Source organism: Varroa jacobsoni, unplaced genomic scaffold (assembly GCF_002532875.2).
Source record: "Varroa jacobsoni isolate VJ856 unplaced genomic scaffold, vjacob_1.0 contig01769, whole genome shotgun sequence".
Taxonomy (NCBI): domain Eukaryota; kingdom Metazoa; phylum Arthropoda; class Arachnida; order Mesostigmata; family Varroidae; genus Varroa; species Varroa jacobsoni.
Genome location: NW_019214689.1, coordinates 52896 through 72839, shown reverse-complemented (window position 1 = coordinate 72839; position 19944 = coordinate 52896). Strand labels below are relative to the sequence as shown.

Sequence of the window (19944 nt, the reverse complement as noted above, 5' to 3'; positions counted from 1 at the left end):
GGACGGTGCTCGCAAATCCTTATTTTCTAGATGGATACAATCAGAGAACACGTGAAAACTTTGCAACAGCTTAACGCAATGTGGCTAACGAATAATTCGAGACGGCGCTAGCAATCGTAAACAATTCACTTGACTGACCAACAAATGGTTAGTTCTGAAGAGGTTACCGAAGATGAGATGGTGATGTTAGAACCCGATGACTGGGTGTCGTCGGTGAAGTGTTCGACACTTCTGCTAATCTTTGTTATGACGTTGTCATCTAACATGTTTGTGCTATGGGCGGTCTTTCTCCGGAGCCGGTCGTATCGCTTCTGCGCGCGTTCCGTGTACGGCAAAGTTTCTAAGAGGGCAAGACGCAGCAGCTCTCTATCCCGGGTGCAACTTTTTATGATGCACCTGTCAATAGCAGACATTCTCGTTGCTCTGCTAAACATACTGCCCCAGCTCGCCTGGGACATCACGGCTCGCTTCTACGGCGGTGCGCTTTTATGTAAATTTGTCAAATATGCTCAAGTACTTGTTCTCTATCTAAGCACATACATTCTCACAGGTATGTCACTCGATCGACTAGTATCTATGCGTGCCATTCACACTCAATGGAAGGCGGGGATGCGCGCGAATCACCGTTCATCATCGACCCAGCGAACTGAGAAGGCAACTTCAACCGAAATGTCCTCATCGAAGTTAATATGCAAAAGGAACGGCTCCCTTTCCGGTGGCAGTTCGGGTAAAACGAAGCGTTTTTCACACGGCTTCAATAGTCATCAATCTCGTGCCGGTTATCGGAAGTTTGCCAAATTGCTTATCGCATTGGCATGGCTGCTTTCGTCAATGCTCGCTTTACCACAACTTTTCATATTTTCGTATACTGCCTCACCTATTGCCAACAACGCCACCAGAATTAATAACAGTAGGATTAGATTAAATGACAAACTCATTGATGGCCAAGGCGTAAACACCCCGATGGCTGAGTCTAATTCGACAGGAACTGTTTCCGTACGATATGATTGTCGGGCAGATTTCTCGTGGCATCCGCACGGCATGGAAATCTATGTGACCAGCTTCGTGGTCATTATTCTAGGCGTACCAGCGTCCCTGATGCTTTTCTGTTACGGGTACATGTGTATTATAATTCTGCGTATCCAACGGAGCTACATATGCAATGAGTCGCAACCTCTTAGCACAACGCAAGTTCCCCAGTTCGCTCAAGGAACAACTTCCTGTTACGGAAACACTTCGAGTGGATTTGCCGCTTCAAGCAAGAAGCTCACGGCAGCCAAGATTCGTTTGATGAAAATGACATTTTCAATTGTGTTAGCATTCATTTTCTGTTGGAGTCCATTTTGTGTGGCTGAACTTTTTCGGGCATACACGCTGCCGGTGGACAATGCTCAAGTTAGTCCGATGTTTATGATTCTCTTGTTACTAGCCTCGTTGAATTCGGCTGTTAATCCCTGGATATATGCCGCCTTTTACACCAATCGATACGCAAAACGGCATCAATCAAAAGCGAAAACTTCATCTCTACGATACAGGTAGGTAACGTTTCGTCCAGCTCTAAATCAACTGGATTCAAACTCGCACATGGCTGAATAAGGGTTTTGAAAATTGAACTAACTTGTGTACAAACGTCACACCTATCATAACGATGCCCGTATGTTATAAGAAAGCCCAGCTAGCCTGTTATTGTTGTTTCAGAACTTGTGATAAACAATTGGACTCAGATTGTTTTCAAATTTTTGCGGTCAGTTAATCACGTCATACCGAATAAGTATGTACCGAACTTTAGCTTCAAGTTTAATTTTAATTATAATTTAGTGCCTCTAGGAGAGGTGTACTGAAAGTGACGGTGCAGAGCTTTTTATAACAATCATTATCGCGGCCTGCTTAGAAACTTTTAACCTAACCTGATGTACATCAGGAATTTATTTAAAAACTGGGAAAATATTAATACATTATTTAATCTTAGAGGCCAACGGCTTAAAAGGTTATTGTCGAAAAAGCAAAAAAGAAAATCAATATTCCTTTATCTGAGAAGTGATCACAGCGTTAAACGAACTCGAACGGAAAAATGTCTCTAAAATAACTATGATACACAAGTAGAGGCCAACTTTAAATTATTTATAACTTTTTAGAGATATATGTTATTATGTTAATCCATAATTGATCTTCTTTTTTTAGCGCCGTCACTTTTTAGCGTCCTAGTAAAGTTATGACGACAACTGGTCATGGTTATCTATTTTCATGTCTAAAAAACTTCTGTGACTTAACTTTCTGCTTCCAAGAAACCAATTGAGTCAAATGAGTATATTATCAAGATAATTTGACATCAAAAGTCGGAGGCGTCTCCTCATTGAGAAAATCAGTAAATTAATATAAAGCATATAAAGTAACAGTGCAGCGTATCTTGTACGACACTTACATATACATATATATATATATATATATATATACGTAAGTTCTTACAATAGCGTTTGTCGGTGACTCAGTTATCAATTCGGTTTTCACGGCAATTTTTTTTGCGATGTACCATGATATATGAATTGTGTAATAGTGGTGCAGATGGGCGTATATAACGCCATGTTCATATAAAGCAATTTTAAACTTTTCGTTTATAAATCATAAACCTCACGGAAGCTTTAACAATCTAAGGTTGGGCAAAACTCTCATTTGAGTATGATTTGAAGTTTCCAAAAACATTTTCAGAAAACGCATAGCAACAATGTGGCAATGGTTTTTCCCATAAATCTATGTACGAGGTCTACCCGCTAAGTTGACCCATAAAGCGAAGAGGATTATACGCGTACACCCCTCAAATTACACACGGGTAGCCCTTTTAAAAATTTATTTGAAATTTCAAGAAATCAGCTGCGTAATGGTGTGTTCATCACCTTTCCAGATATAGCCAGCCATTCTTGGCTCCGTTAGCAATTTGTTTTCATGGCGAGTGACCAGACTAGTCCAGTTATAATATATTGGAAGTATTTATAAACCCTTATATAAACCCCCTCCTTTATATAAAAGGAGACCTTATACTGTATTATTGTGTTATACGGACGGTTTGAGCTATCATATTCGACGGCGTCTGTTTCACCGATTGCTATTCAAAAAAAAAACGTATCGATCTATATTTTTTTTTTCGGTCAAATAGCGAAGTGACGATTTTTACTTGTATTCGATTTCAACTATCATCCCTAGCAAAGCATGCATCGTCCTTTGAACGAAGTAGATGATGATAAGTAAAAAAGGACGAAATGAGGACTTACTTGTTACTTACTAGAACACAGCCAATTGTTAGTGGCGTGTCGATATTTGATATTGTTAGCATTATTACGCATAAAGCGAAAACAACTGAATTTCTCAGAGCAGCACTATTTCGTCCGACAGACTAAAAAAATGATCGATTCAGCGCCCTCTATGACAGCCATCGACGCCATTTTCGCTTTACGAGCTGTATTAAAATACAGCCTTGACTAGTACAGGATTAAAAATGGATATGCATGCGACAGTGTATTGACTGATGATATAAATAGCCCGCATTGTGGTCCCCGTTACAACTGTGTTGTCATTTGTTGATATAGTCAATATCTGTCGAATTTATTGCCCCATACTCGTACGTAGAGTGCTGCCGACATGTTATCGCCAATAAAATGTTGCACGAACCGAATCGAATTACGCGGGTACTGAATCATAGGGAAAAGCGGCCGTTTGCATTGTTTCTAAAGTCCCCCGGAATTATGTTAATTAGGAAATAAGTTACCGTTGTGTCACAACACCATGATCAGGATTTGTATGATTTTTTTATCGTATCACAGAGCACTTTGATAAAATAATAATAGTAATAAGTAGGCTGCGCCGAAGCAGCAGCGAAAACAAATAACACTAGGAGATGTAATAAGAGAAATAATAAACCAAAGAGCGCGCCATTTTGTTTCTCGACCATATGAGGCGTGTTTTGCTTATAGAAAATTATTTACCAAATAAAGGTACAGTGAATCTACAACAGAGTACATTCGACACCTTCAAGACAAACGATCAGTGCTGCTGCGACTTATCGGGTACCCCTATGCCTCAGAAAAAGCGTGTTCCACGCCAAGAAACACTAGCAGCATCGCGCCGTGACATGCCACCAGCAAAGCTAGCACGAGTAGCAGAAGTGTGTATGGACTATGGATTATCTATGTTGCTGAATATATGTAGTTCATTAGTGTCTATGCAAATTGTCCCAATCGGAAACGAGAGGCTTTTGCAACACTTGCCTTTACGGTAACCTGCCAACACACACAATAAGCTTCAAGAACTGCGCTAAATCTAAATGAAGTTTTTTTTCCAGCACCACCGTTACACATTCCAGCAAACGCCCGGTTCGAAGCAGATTCGAATCTGGATTATTATATGTACCTAAGACTAGCACCTAACCACGTCACCCATTGAGCTCTCACGGGAACTGCAATGCGCTTAATGGACCAGATAGCGTAGCGTGCTACAGCCTGAATAGTAGGGCATTCATAAATAGGCCTCCGTGACGGACAAGGGGTGCCAAAAAACAACGCCATTGTACGAGTTAACGATCGTCTAAGTTGTACATGTTAAATCGACGTTTCCATCATGTCGCATTCTATGGCGCTATTGCCAGACTCTGAAGTAGGGAGAGAAAGTGGAGGAAAGCAACCAGATGAGCAGTGGAGTCTTTGCACACAATCATTTATCGGGAATCGACCGACAAATTCATAACGCCTGCGGTGAGCCTAGCCGCTCTCTTTGCACCAATCCTATAGGCGTGCAAAGCGCCCATCTATACATCGACAGTAACAACGCTGGGCCTGGCCTGCCGCTAAATAGCAACAATGGCTGTGTTACATACGCTGCGGCTTACCTGGCATTAACCCGCAAACGTATGATGAAAAAATGGACACTTACAAGGTTTGGCGCGCTCGGTTGACTAACGATGTCGATCGACAGACCTCTACAACCGAAGTCAATAGGCCTGTCACGCTGTATAAACTAGTTCGCGGCACACCGAAACAATTGGTCGCAGTTTTTTTGCTCGTTGAAGACACCTATTCAGTAGCGAGGAACGCACTTGACGACAATCACGCAGCTTTGGATGTCGAGGAAAGATTAGTGATCGCCTGCACTCTTTGTAAGACCCCCAGAAGTAGCTAAGCTGGTAAACGCTGCACAAGGAACTATATTGTCAATGAAATCGACTGATGTTCCTTCAAAAAAATTTGTAATCACCTACGAGATACGAGTTATATCGCTTCTTCCGGCGGTTATATTTCTTTATTTTGGTGAGTCCTTCCACTCCAGGCGATGACAATGAGGCCGCCGGGCCGGCGAATCAGTTTCTGGCGAAGGGCATCGTTTGACACCACCATAGGCTCTTTTGCATATTTATGTGCGCCAATAAAAACGGTTGCCTATTAGTGAACAAAGTCGTAGTCAACGTACCGATATAAACAACTTTAATAAAACGTTATAGTCTCCATAGCGCAGAGAGTTACTAAATTCAATGACAGGTAGTGGTCCAGGTTCGAATCTAAGTTCGTTTTGTGCTGGGAGTAGCTTGTCTGAAGTAAGGCCTAATGTATTAACTACCAGACGTAAAATACCACAAACGTTTAATCGAACGTGGCACACAGCAAATAGCCACTGTCAAAAGAGGGTATAGAAGAAGAAGACCAATTGCCAGTCCTGTCTCCTATGCTAAATTACAACAGCTCCTACTATCGAACAAACGAGACGATGGTCGCCCGAGCCGCATTAACGGTGTTCTTTGGCAACAGCGAATACCGACCGACGAGGTTCAACAAAGAGCAGAGCATGAGCGTGCGGTATGCTTCAGAATGCAACATTCTTCTTCGAGGGACTGCGAGGAATCAACGGTTGTGTGTAAATTCGTAAATCAGTCGTCGTCGTCAATCTGCAGTTCGGCATTCACCCGAAGGAACGCTCTAAGCTCGAAATGCAAGCATTCAAAGTCAACGACCATTTACTTACTATTCGGGTTCTGTAGACGAGTTCGAGTCGTGACGACGATCCAACCGTTTATGGCGGAAGCTCACACCGAATAGCAGTACTCAAACACGAGTCTATCGCGACCTTCGATAATAATCTCTCGATTATTTGCAATTGATTTACGGCAAAGCCTGCTGAATAACCCGATGCATTCAATCGATATGCTAAAGTAAAACGATCCTTTCGGAAGAAACGGGCTAGAAAAAGGCAAATTACTGAAATCGATTTTACAGCACTGAGTACATATACCTCGTGTCACATTAGAGCACAGTTACCAGCTGAGAAGACAGACATAAGTTCTTGGTAGAAAATTTCTTTAGATCTTCTGTCTGAGCTTAATCTATGCCCCCGGATGTCGTCGCATCACCACGCTACTATCAACACTGTATATTTCTTGCCTGTACGGCCCATCAAAGAAACGAACGTTCATCGTCGAGCAACTCCACATGAGCTTTGGCCGGATAGTGAGTTCTGCTTATTCTTATTTGATTTCTGATCAAACTGTGTACCCTAAAACAGTTCAATGCACAATGACACCGTGAGACGGCCCCAAATTAGCTTGGTATTTTTTGCACCCAAACTGGGCAAATGATGCTTCCCTAAAGGAGAGCGGTCAGGAGCTAAAATCGTTCTGTTGTCGGCCATTGATTTGTCAACCCGCAATATTTTTCCGACATCTTATATATATATTTCTAATTACGCGGTCGCACGCCGTGAAGCGTCTACCGCAACACTAAAAAACAAAAAGGCCTTTTTTCTCTTAGCCTTGTAGCCGTTATTATCTGCTAAGGCTGTTGCAGCTTACTATATGCTACGACGATCAATGACATGATCCCGTATTAAGTTTGTTGTAAGATCTCTTCCAAAGTTACACTATGATAACAATGTCTGAGGCTGATAAAAACCTCGATAAAACACTAGATAATTTAGACAGGATAAAATATCATAGTGTGATTGAGGAACCTCAATACCGCTTTAGGCCGTAGCCTTCAACTCGAGAAATTCTGTGAAATTCCAGTCTATCTATGACATTATCTCTACACACACCAATTAGATCGCTGGCTGGCCTAAATAGCTCTGTGCAAATACGACTATCGATGCGGCCTAACGACTATCGACATTAGATAGACCAGTTAAACTGCGCGATCGTATACCAACTTGTGTAATACGCAAAATGTCAAAATAAACATAAGCACAAAGCCTCCGATCCGAAACGTTCATTAGCTTTAGTGATCCTACACTGGTTTCTAAAGGTATACGAATACCTTTAATAGAGTATTCGACTTTGTCTCCGTACCCCATGCTCGATATCAGCTAGTGATGAGATATGAATTTAACAAAAAAAAAATAAAACAAAACAAAAACACGCCACACGCTCTATCAATAGACTGAGGTGATATCGCCTAAATTGGAAAAAAAAATCCTACAATATGTCGCATTGTATGTATTTCTTTCGGTCAGCACCTTTTCTTTCAGTGTTACGAGTACCGTTCTACTGATCCTCAAAAAGTGTTTGCAACGTTTCAGATTCGGAACCAGTTTTCCGAACGTTTCTAATCAGTGACACCCTGTATGATACTTGACAGAACTCCAGGAACAGTGCAAACTCAATTAACTTTGAGATGCTCTCAAGATCAATAATCAATTAACTAAAGAACATGATTCTACTTCTGGATCGGTTCGGACTTTTAATCCTTAGGGATATTTTTTCCATATCTTTTTCTCAAGTGCGTGCACCATCATAGAGTTGAGAGTCATACAGAATATTTGCTGGCTTTTTGAAAAAAAAAAAGTCGACCACTAGCCATATTAATCCTATTAATAAACTGAGTCACTTCCCTCATTTTTCTTTACCTGATCCCTGGACCCAAATAATTATCGTTCGTCTTAGAAATTTCGGTCAAATTAAACTGCACGTTTATTATGGAAAGCTTAAACTTGAGTATTTACGTTGAGCAGACGAGTGCCTTAGCAATTCATCACAGGACCTTTGCAAACACAAGATCTGTTTCATTTCAACTCGTGAACTTTCATCCAAAAGCTATGCTAAAACGTGAAGACGCAAAAAATATTATTATCTAAAAATATGAGTTATCAACAAATTTCTAGAAAAAATCTTGCTGCTTCTAAGTAAGTGGAAAACTCACACGTGTTGAGTGTAACTAAGGATAACACAAGTAAGGCCCGACTCAATCATATCTGCTAAACAGTGTGGGTAGGCTAAAAAACCACTTATTCAAGCGGCCTTCCGTTTTAAAGACCATACATTCACTGGAATATAGGAATTAACGGGATTTGCTAATGCGCCGCAGACGCCCATAATAATAATAGAACTAGTTGCTATTACATTACCGAAACGATTTATACGGTGACTAGTCCGGCCCAACCCCAAAATTAGCTGCTCTCACATAAGGATAAAACTTATAGACATCGGGCGAAGCCAGTATATATATATTTCGTGGCCGAAGTAGCGTGATAGTATTTGTCGCGAATGTTTGCTCTAAGAAGACTACTCTTACCTTATCCTGTTCGAGGAATTGCCACGAAACCTCTAGCTAAGTTCAAGCCATTGTACCATACTCGTTCTGAACAAGCAATAAAGAGAGAAATCTTTGAAGTGAATGATGCTGTCTTCACTTGATCGGGCTGCTCTCAGCAGCGATAGCCTAACATGATTAAAAATCATGTACACGCCAAGTACATAAAATAGGAAATGTAGCAGAGGTCATTGCTAGCTAAATATGACGGCCGTAAGAGGCAATAACGCATGGAAGGTCTCTGGGCGAACAGGCGCAAAGACATGATCGCAGTGGCAGGAGAGGTTTGATGGAATACAGGGAAATATACACACGTTTCTCCAACTGCCTGTGTGCTGCTCTAGTCTACATACGAAATTGGAAAAATGTTGCCTACAACGTCGACTAGGTTAAGCTATTTACGGTACAGGGAAAATTTCTAAGGCAATTAGTTGAGCTTGAAATACGCAATCATAATGAGCTCGGAGTAGGAGGCTCTGTGCAGATTAATAGCGAAGACACCTGGGGTTTTGGGGCAGAAGTATTGATCCAATGGAAGAAAATGAAAAATAAGCGAGGCAACCAGTTTGCTGTTGTATCGATATTAATATGATAAAATTGGCTAGACATCGGTGAAGAGTATTTCTTGAAGTACACTGAAGCATATGATAAAGCAAACAGGGCCGAGCTGCTAGAGGAATACAGCGACGACCATGGTTGGACCGTACAGCCTGATGATACGCAACGGAAAACGTAAGTGGGAGGCAACAACAAGTTTGCTTGATATTATCAGTCCAATTAGTGCGTTATATAGCAGACTTAATACTAAATAATTGATCGTTAACGTCTATTACTAGAACTTCGTCGAAAATGAAAAGTTCTAGCGCCCAGATTCGCGCACAGTAGCTCTTGATTGCAATAAAAGTACCTTTTCGTATACCACAACTACAGCTGTATAAATTATCATATAGGCTTCTTTACCTAGAAAACAAAAAACTTTGACCGATTAGTTGAAACACTGTGAGCATGTCAAAGGTTTGAGATAATATAGTATATATGTTAAGAAAGTTACTGCTAGGATATTTGTATGATGCAATAGTGATTAAAATTACGGACCCCGAGGTTTAGAACTGGTGCAAACATAAAATTCATCGTTTTCTTTAGGACTGTAATTTTCCACGGCCTGGAATACGGAAAGACATCGATGATAGACCGCTTTGAAGAAAACAGCACAATTAGTTTCTTGAGAGAATATGCGCAGGCCTATGATTGCCGTCTCTTTATTATTTGATCTATTAAGCTCAGCTGCCAGTGAAATGAAACCGGCACCTGCACTACGTAACCACAGACGCCGCCAAGTGGCTAGAGTCCGTCTACTGGACAGTAAGAAGATGAATGCAAGGCAGCCTTATGAAGGATATCAATAATGCAGACCTGGAACTGAGGGAAACTTGGGTCGACAGCGGAACTGCACGACTGGCAATGCGCTAGGCACAGAATTTCGTCAAGTCTGCTATGCAACTAAGGTTACGTCAGGTTTGAAACTGAGCCACCACAGAAAAACGTGTGCCAGCAAAACGCAACGCGGAACATCCTGGCCTGTGAAGGCTCTTGTGGTCGCTGAAATGAGATAGACTATACCGCCATTATTTGGAACACGAAAAGCTGGTACTACGGGCCGGCTAGTGCAAACACAAAAAAACCCAACGGTCTATTTTTCGTTTGGAGGACACATGGCACAAGCTTATGAAATAGCGCTCCGCTGACTCATTCTTGATAGATTAACCGTCATGCTATAATTATAGGAACGAAAAGAAAGGCAAAGGTCCGTATCTCCTAGATGTCGACTTACATGGATTTTTTTCTGCTAACTAGAACAATCAATTGAAGGACACTGAAAAAAGGAGGACTGCCACATTTAGTGGTACACAAAAATGACATAAAAATAAACCTAATTTTATTGTTACTACCAATCTTGTTATGATTACTCTTAAATCATATTCTAATATATAAAAAAGAAAAAAAAAAAGACAATATTCTTAAATATGATTGAATAATAAATTATTTTTTTATAAATAAAGATATAAAAAAAGGAGACTGAACTCTAATGTTACTCACAAAAAGAATCAACTCTCAAAAAAAGAAGATAAAAACATTAACTTAATAGCATTAATTGTTTCAATAGCACTCTTTGTTCAAGGATGTTACGATGGATTTTTGAATGTATTTAGTAATTAAGAGAACAGACTGTTTTACGGAAGTGGCTTAATGAGCAGCGTTTCAAACTGTTTATACGCTCGCAGCAACTTAAAAAATGTAGACTATTCTAAGTTAGTCTGTTAGTTGGGAAATCTAAGCAGGGTTCGGAATTCAATAAGTTAAGTGGCCTTTCAACTGCTCATTAACGACGCGATGTTATTAGGTTCTGTCATTGTAAATTGTAGAAAACTTCAGAATTACCGATTTTGAAGTTTCTTAGTAAGTAGACCAATGTGAGTAACACTGACAATCGCTATCGGAAAAAATATGCTATTTGAAGAAAATCCTATTTATACAATCTACCGGTATGATCTGCAAATATCTAACGAACATTTAGGCACGTATGCTATAATGCCGTACAAGTAACCACATCAAGACTTGTTATTAACGACGCTGATAAACAGGGTCATCATTTGAACGGGTACTACAGGCTGCCACTATATGGGTCTGTCTATTTGCTATGGGTCTTTTATAGCAAAACAAGTTCAATATATACGGATACGTACTGTTGCATGTCGCGATCGAAACGTGGGTTACGAAATATTGGCGACAGCTTGAAAAGTTAAGTAAGTTTGGCTGCCAAAAGCTAAGAACAAAATGTTATCTCATTTTTGACCATGTCTTGTGTCTTGACAATTATCCATTGTCCGGCGCTGTCAATGAGCGTAGGGCTCAGTCCAGGTCTATTATATGAATTTCAAATAAACTTGGTGCTGAAGTGCAGATGAAGCCAACCCAAATAACCATTCTTTTATCCAATAGCATATCTACTTTTGCAATAATAATTTAAGCTGTAAAATCTTATTTAATATCATACGTGCTATAATATTAGATTGAAATCTTTGAGGGAATTCGTCGAATGTAAAAATGGCCTCAGCTTTTAGCAGTACGAAATGCAACGAACCCCAATGAGGTTTCAGCAAGGTTCTAGAAAAGCACAGGAAGATAATTAAAAATTGATCGAAGCGATTAAATGAACGAGTCATCTTTCGACTGCTGCTGCTGCTGCTGCTGCCATTGCGAATAGTCGGCCGAGCAGGTAGTAAAACGTTTTAAACTAACTAGCCCATATTGCGGAACCGCGCAGTCGATTACTCTTTTTCTGTTCTTGCTAGAAATGCCTAGAGAAGCTGTGACTATGATGACTGGTTCTATTTAGCTATTGGCACTTTAGCACTTTGCGATCGATTCGGCCCTGGAATATATTAACGAGAAACATTTCGAACAGTCAATGTAGGCCCGTTTCCGATTTGCACCGATGCATGCAGCGACAAACGTGGCTATTAGTAGTACTCGGAAGTGTTTAGAAATCAAAACGTGGCGTAATGCTAGCAAGCAAGGAAGCGTGTAACTCTAAGAACGGCGCACAGAATGTACGGCGTCTTCTTAGTATAAAAAGTTTCGTCGTACATTGTTTTCGATATGAAGAAACTAAGTGGAGCGACGTACTAAGTTAACTAATAATCATGTCAAATTTCCTGAAGAACTAAGATCCGGTCGTTGGCTTCGTAGCCGGAAGCCAACGATCGGGTCTCGGTCATATCTTCTCCCTAGCTAAATTATGCTGTCGTTTAAGAAGTAAAAAATAAGCTATCCTATTTACATCTACACAAAAATATGAAAATATAAGATCCTCCTGCGAGACTTGGTTTATAGGCATAAGTAGGATACAAGAGATTAGGTATCCCAATGCCCCTATATCTGACGTTTTTACGGATGCCACACATCGTTTATATTTTTTTTTTCACAAACTAATTTCGAAAATCTTCCACCCATAACATACACCGTACGGTGCATCTTCTTATAAGAGGCTACTATAAACAAGTGAACGAACGCTAATCAAAATCGAAGCACGCCTAATAACGCCGTTAAGCTTGAAGGGAAAAAGTTAGTCAAGAGTTAGCCATCAAAAGGTCTCTCTGGAAATCTGTTATTGGCAAATGGACTGCATTACTGCCACGTACTTATCTGTAATGAGCTAACTGAACGTCTTCCTAATTGCTTGGGTGTTGGATTGTGAGCGATACCTCATTTACTTTCGCTCAAATTGTAGAAGTTTTCAATATACTATAACATCTCTCGCAATAAAACAGAGGAGCATATCTGATATGAACAGCACAGAAACGGCCTAGGCAGAAGACCCCCCTCCCCTCCTTAACCGATCCGTCATCTTACCATTGTAATGAGCTATTGTTCAAAAGAAAACGAAAGTCGTTGTTTCCTCAAGTGATATATTTATTGACAAAATGAATAAATGGTCTGCATGAACAAATAAGTCGGCCATGTTTAACTGCAGCCTCTCTAATTCGGATTCATTCGAACAGTATGGTTAGGGGGATTATTTTTTTCAAAACACAAGGAAACAACACAAGAAAACAGAGGAGATTAGTTATCTAGATATTAGGGATTGCTTCAAAATTGGAATCTCCAACACAATCAGGAACGTTGCAGTGTTGTTCATTTCTATTGAGTGACAAATAATCAAGCATACTGGCTATATCGTTTCGCAAACCAGTAACCAAAACGCAATATGTACGATCAAGCCTAGAGTTTAAAACACCCATTTAGTTATTCTTATCGCGTTGGTAAAATTAACGCGCATAGGTGCCCACGAACCGCCCTATTGATACGCGACCAAAAGAACAATAAAACAAGTATGCTTATTAGATTGGTATTGTACTGCTTGTATAAACCTAGATCTGTTCAACATATTGCAATATTCGTCATCTTCCTAAGAGTAGGCCGCGGAAGCCCCAGGGCACGCTCGTCACTTCGATGTACTAGCTAGCACATGCTGTAAGTAGTTCCTGATAAGCAAATACGCAATAACTGTTCATAGCAATGGCTCGCACACGTGGCAGATCGTCTCCTAATATCCTGTTCGAAACAAATATCTACCTATTCGTGTTGCGGGGCAAAGAGAAATCATTGTATCATTTGCCCATTAGCAATATTGTTTTGTTTGTTGAAAAGACACTTTATTTTGACAGATCTGGAAAGCATCGGTGGTTGCACTACTGTCATGCGGGCAGAACATTATTTCTACCCATTTACGCTCGATTTACGTCTCACCGAATTGCCCTCCTGAACACGTCAACATTTCGCTAGAAGACGTTAGAGGGAATGTTGCGACTCAATTTTCGCGCTCTGCGTTGCTCCAAGAGATATGGTACTTGGTCATTTTCAGTTTTGCTTGATGTGTTCCTTGGGAAGACGAGTCTTGTTTGTGCCGATAAATATCGCTCAGCTAAATGATGCGGTCACGTATACGGTGGCTGATGGTGCTCTAACGAACTGCAAATACGAAAGTCATAGGGGTGAGCTGGAGAGTTTTCCCCCGTTGCTCAAACTATTGCTGTTAGCAACAATGAAATTCAGTAAAACTCTCGTACAATGTTGATTAGTTGTAGAGCAACTCTAATTATGAGAAATTTATTAGCTGTTTACTACGGGAAACATTGTAGCAGCACTATCATTCGTATTAGCATACTAATATTGATATAAATTTTCCTCTTAGCGTATTGTTGACTGTGGGGTCATGGTAAGAGCTGTTCTAATCGAAGCTCTTCAATTCTTCTTGTGAAAATAACGAGAACCGATAACTATGAGGATGGTAGAAAAAAAGAATCTGTCTTAATTCGAATTCATAAATTTATAGTTACATAGGGCACAGTTAACACATAAAATTTGGTTGCTTTAACATAAAACTATAACACATCGTTATTTGTTTTACGAAGATCTCATCGACTTTGCGTTATGGAGGCGAACGCAGCGTTTGATACTCGCCCGCGTAGATATAGATGAAACGTGGCGTTGGTGTGGTAACGATTCTTGCCTTTGGTAAAATCTTTTTTTATCTAGTAGATTTGTGTCGATAATAGCAACCGACGTAAAAATTAGCATGTAGAGCCTTGAAGAGCCACAAAGCATTCTGAGTTTCTGCGGTAAACATACTATCCACCGTAAGTTTGTGTTGGAAAGTTTTATATGTATATCGGCATGATGAAGTACCTGAATTTAAGTCAGAGAGTGTTGTATATATATATATATATATATATATATAGATTACGTTATAGTATGTTACTTCCTATGTACGCTAGTGGGTGCACAGACATATACATACATAAATACCGGGTCACCGTCGCACATGATCACTACGTGAATGAACACCGCAGCTAATTTACGTTGATGGCAACGTATGTGTCGTAACAGAACGTGACAGCGTAAGCAAATGATATCTATAATAAATCTCGTACCGAACAGAGGCAGAATCATGGCTCGGCACATTGTCGAAACTTCCTCGTAATTCCTTGAAATTTTATCCAAAAGATCGATCGATAAACTAGTACGCGTGTTTTCTCTACAGTGAACGTCACGTAAGGGGTAACTGCACGGTAACGTAACAGATTTCAAACTTATCCTGGTGATACCGTTAGGTGTCTATTGTGTGCGAGCGATCGGAGGCAATGACGTATGAACAATTTGTGTTTTTTTTTTAGACGTTCTCAATCTAGACGTGAACATCTACTTAATTCAGCGTGTAGCATATCATTTTAGTCAATACGGATCTATCCAACAACGTCTCAGTTTCAAAGGACACGACAACTGTTATACCGATTATTTAACTGCAAATCCCTTAAATGGAAGAGTACGGAAGAGCATCGTGCAAAAGTTCCGAGCTTTTTTAAAGTTAAATAATAACAATGATAAATTTTTTTTTTATGAATATATCTGTATGTCAATGAACTTCGTACCGTTTCGATACGCTGTTACATGCGCATCTGAAAGTAGAAACAACCCGCGCACTAATTTAAACGCCTTTTTGTACTAAATGGGCATTTGAATAATAATTTCATCGAATCGTATACATTGAAACGATAGTACTAATCTAATGAATAAGACATGATCAATATTTTGATAGTTTACCTATTAAAAAATGCTAATGAATCAGTAATAAATAAAACATTATTCCGATCGCAATCTGCCTCTCATACAATAACCTGTATCTCTCTATTCAAAGCTATTGCCAGTTATTTGACGTTATATACTTACGTTACTTGAGTTATAAGGCAAGATGAAAACGTACGCGTTGCGAAAATTCGTCTGCTATCAGAGCAAAAACAGCGTCTAATCGCTATCCAAATACATAGAGATATTACAAGGCTGCCCCTATACGTAGTAAGAACTAGTTCCTACCTAAGTCGACACTCGTAGGGCTGGCCACTTTTTCTTTGTCCCATATCATTAAACAAATAACTAAAAAATTGACCTTTTTTCGAATTAGACACCTCTCATTCGTCCAGACGTCGTCGCATTTACGATCAAGAATAGTACCACCCTGTGCCGTTATGGTTTCCTTTATTAATTTACGTTCACAGATTGTGTTAATTCGTTGCCGATCACAGAGTTCAAACAAACAAACAAACAAACAAACCAATAATAATCCATGTTACATTGTAATCAGGTAGTGTGATGGGGTAATAATAAAACTTTCTTTTCTATTTTGATCTTGTTCGCTTTCAGCGGAGCTGTTGCCGGCGGATCAACAGAGACTCGCCTCATAATCCCTATGTCTGCCTGCTGATTCACGCAAATCTTACTGTCGCCAAATACGTTTATAATATTCACTTATTCATAGAAGTTCATATGAATTGAGGGATATCGTGCAAATCAAAGCGTGAGGTCAACGGAACTGCGTAGCGAAGTCAACTTTTCATAATGTGGACCAACAGGTCCTAGATTGTGAACTTATGACAATAGGTAGCGTTGCTACTCTCTAAGGAGCACCCGTAGTCCTAGACAAAACATCTTGAATCGGCTTTGATTTTGCCAAAGGCACGAACGATCTTTTTCGAACTGAGCAACGTAATGGACTAACATTGAGGGTCATAGTGAATCAATTGATGGAGCACAGATTGCCCGTACACGATATCATTGGTCTGCGAATTACTCTAGCCGCAGGTTTTTTTGCCATACAACATTGTATCGGAGATAAGCGCTGTACATTAATATAGGTATAGCTTGTTTTTGGTTTTTCTAATTTTAAGGTTCATTTTGCATTACAATTATTTTTCATCTAAGACAAATGCGTTATACTAATAACCACTTTGTGACTAATCGTTTTACTATTTAAAATATTTTACAGCACACGAAGCACACGAAAAGTGCGTCCGCGATGTGCAGGTCTGTATACTTGCCACGCTGTCTGATTGGAAGTACTAACGATGTCGAGCGGTCAGGAATTATAGAGAAGCGTCGTGCCTTGTTCCTGAAACCTTAATAGATATAGGACACATATCATATCCAAGGGAAAAACATACGTTTACATTCAAGTATACTTAATGCAAATCGGGTATCACATGGCTAACGTTCTAAATGCTATGTTTTCTTAGCATAATCAATAATATTTGATTCTTGGTCCTTTGAAAAATACTATCTTGTTTCTTTCGCGTTCAATTCAGTTATGTGCTCGTTGATGTATACGAACCTTGAGACGGGATTACGATATCGTTTTTCGGCCGGCACCGTACTACACACCCTTACACCCATTGCCATACCCAAATCCAATTCTGTCGTCCGTCGTCTAATTTTATAGTTACATCAATATATCATTCACAGTAGTATGTTTATATAAGGTATCTTATATACATTGTCCCTCCTTATATACATTGACGACTTACAGCGCACTGTAACACAGAAAAGGCCGAATGCTCTACGATACTGCGTAAGCTCAACTCCAGCTGAGGTATACAGATAATTATAGGAGGCATGCGTCGTCCAAAACAGACGTGTTTACGAAACGGTGAAGTGTTACGTTCAATTCAGATCGATTCATTCATTCATTCATTCATTGACGCTCATCAGAAACGAGTCCAATATACGAATACGCCAAAGAGAAAGTAGGCTCAGAGCGTTAGCCGGGGGCGACGAGCGACAGTACGAGAAATAAAGTCTGTCCACTCCGTCTATTTCGAAGCGACCGTACGCAATACTAATACTACGTATCCAAGATGATCAATAAAAATCTAATTGTTTACTTATTAGTAGAGTCCAGGAAGCCACAGCTGCCTAACTATGAAAATCTTCACTGTACAAAGCAAATTCGATCGATGAACCGTCTATTATTATGTGGATGACTGGGGCATCTCCTATTGAACCTGTACTACTTCAAATGTAAGCTCTAAATAAATAAAAAAAAAAAAAAAAAAAGAGTTAGGCAGCTGCAATGTTTTAATACGCTTGTTGTTATTCCTTCTACAACCGTGCTTAATATAGCATTTCATCAAACAAAAAACCAAAACTATATGTTACTACCTATAAAACATTAAATCTATTAATATTTTTCATTCAGATAAGTTTTACAGTGCTTACGTGTCACATGCAGGACAATCCATGAATAGGATACACTGTCCGTTTTTTAAACCAATAAAAACATAATGTTACACAGATTATACTAGAAAATAAAAACGTATTACGTCGATGACCATTTTCATCTTGTATACAGATCGCTGTCAACCGTTTTCGTTTACCAGATATTTTCCAGCATGCAAAACTCATTCTATCCCCAAGTCAGTGTATTCTCTAAATGGAGATCCGATGTAACTTTTAGCTGAGGCCTATTTTATGCAGCTGCCTATCCGCGTCTCAGCGTTTATATCAACATAAAAACGCAAATCCTGAGAATTCTGTATAGAAATTTGTGACTGTAGCTGCGGATCTCTCAGTGTCAAGCACGCTACTCGGGGGCAACGGAAAGCCGTGCTTTTCATTCAGTTAATAGTCTACTCACGCTTCGAACTGTTGACTAAATTCAAGACGTCTGACAGTAATCAAGCGTCCGCTTGGACTATTCATAACCTGTTTGTCGGCCTTCTTCCTTCTGAACCACCTTCAGGTGACCCTTAACGGTCTCACGGGGTCAACCGAGACGAGTTCCATTCTCCAGCTTATCTACTTTTAATGAATCAACTTTGCACGCCTTTCACTTATCACACAATATTTTATAATAATTTTTTACGCGAAACAATACCCTACTCAGTGGTATACACAGGTGGATTAACAGTGAGAAAGTGAGGGAGAACCTTTCACGGGGGCATAAACCTAACATCTAATGTAGACGTTTAATAGCATAAGTTTGCAGGCAAAGATGATGCTGAAACAACGAAACGTATATACGTTTGAGGGTCGTAGATATACAATAGACCGCTAATTAGCGTAAGATGTATTGTCGTCATGGGAGAAAATAACGTTGCATCATCTAATGATCTCTAAGTCTTCGTACGTTATTGTCATGAGAGAAAAAAAAACAGATTTGAAGGCTACAGAATGTTCAGATTCTAATTGGTAAAAGACAAACAAAAAACAAAGAAAAACCTGTCGTACTAACGGGTGAAAATATGTCTCGTTTTAACGATTTGAATCTCGGCGTACACTCATCGTTTTGCTATATTTAAAGGGCTCGGGATTCTTAGCTGCAGTAGCCTTCGGTAGTTATTCCCGTCTGCCGAGGCCTTCGCCGCCTGGTAACAATCAAGCAGAACGAGGCCTGTGCGAAGCAATCCCTTTAGACACTTCCAAATCGTCTGCACTGCCCATCTGGAATATTGTCCCAATTTAACTTTTCCACATTGACAGTCGTCGTGAAAGCTGTTTTATTCGCTCGAGTTTATTCAAGCAACCAAAAAGGGTATCTATGCCAAATTCGTGTAAGATACACCTTCCTATTTTAAGCTAGTACTTGGTGCGTGAAGGTAGCTGAAAATAGGCAATAGTTATCGAGTACTCTTGCAGGAAACCGTTAAGATGATTGACATACAGCAGAGTCTGTAGTTTGTCATAAGTGGTCGCAAGAATCGTGTCCTGTGGCAGAAATCGAAGTCTCTAATTCTATGGCGCTGAAATCAGTATTTGTAAAACATTATTCAGCCGCGTGTTTCTTAGTGGTGAAAAAGTCATTATTAGGTTTGATCTTTTGTCAAGCCGGTAACACCCAGCCGAGTCAAAAGAAGAACGACGCGCCAGATGCAGAACAGTTTAGAGAAAGAGCAGGGAAAATTTCAAATCAAATGAAAAGAAAAAAAAAAAAAAAAAACTCAATTATGCATGTTTTCTTTCTTAACGTTATTTTTACTATGTGAGCAAACCTTCG

General features: G+C 39.8%; 1 protein-coding gene across 2 annotated transcripts; it reads left to right on the top strand.

Annotated features, from left to right (window-relative positions):
* The first annotated feature begins 260 nt into the window (after positions 1-260).
* LOC111272198 (mesotocin receptor) lies at positions 261-17836 on the top strand. 2 transcript variants are annotated; one of them, XR_002687377.2, is made up of 3 exons: positions 261-1535; positions 16320-16810; positions 16942-17836. XR_002687377.2 is itself a non-coding variant. In XM_022853502.2 (2 exons), exons 1-2 carry the CDS (start codon positions 265-267, stop codon positions 16378-16380), a joined length of 1332 nt encoding a protein of 443 aa, XP_022709237.1. In that variant the 5' UTR covers positions 261-264; the 3' UTR covers positions 16381-17836. The 2 variants fall into 2 exon arrangements, 1 of the variants encoding a protein (XP_022709237.1); XM_022853502.2 differs by having other exon boundaries at positions 16320-17836.
* Positions 17837-19944: the final 2108 nt, after the last annotated feature.

What these genes read in the sequence shown, in the direction of transcription:
- LOC111272198 (XM_022853502.2), top strand. Translation starts at nt 265, where the DNA reads ATGTTTGTGCTATGGGCGGTCTTTCTCCGGAGCCGGTCGTATCGCTTC. An exon ending in ACTTCATCTCTACGATACAG is followed by an intron (nt 1,536 to 16,319) that starts GTAGGTAACGTT and finishes GTTCGCTTTCAG; the next exon opens with CGGAGCTGTTGCCGGCGGAT.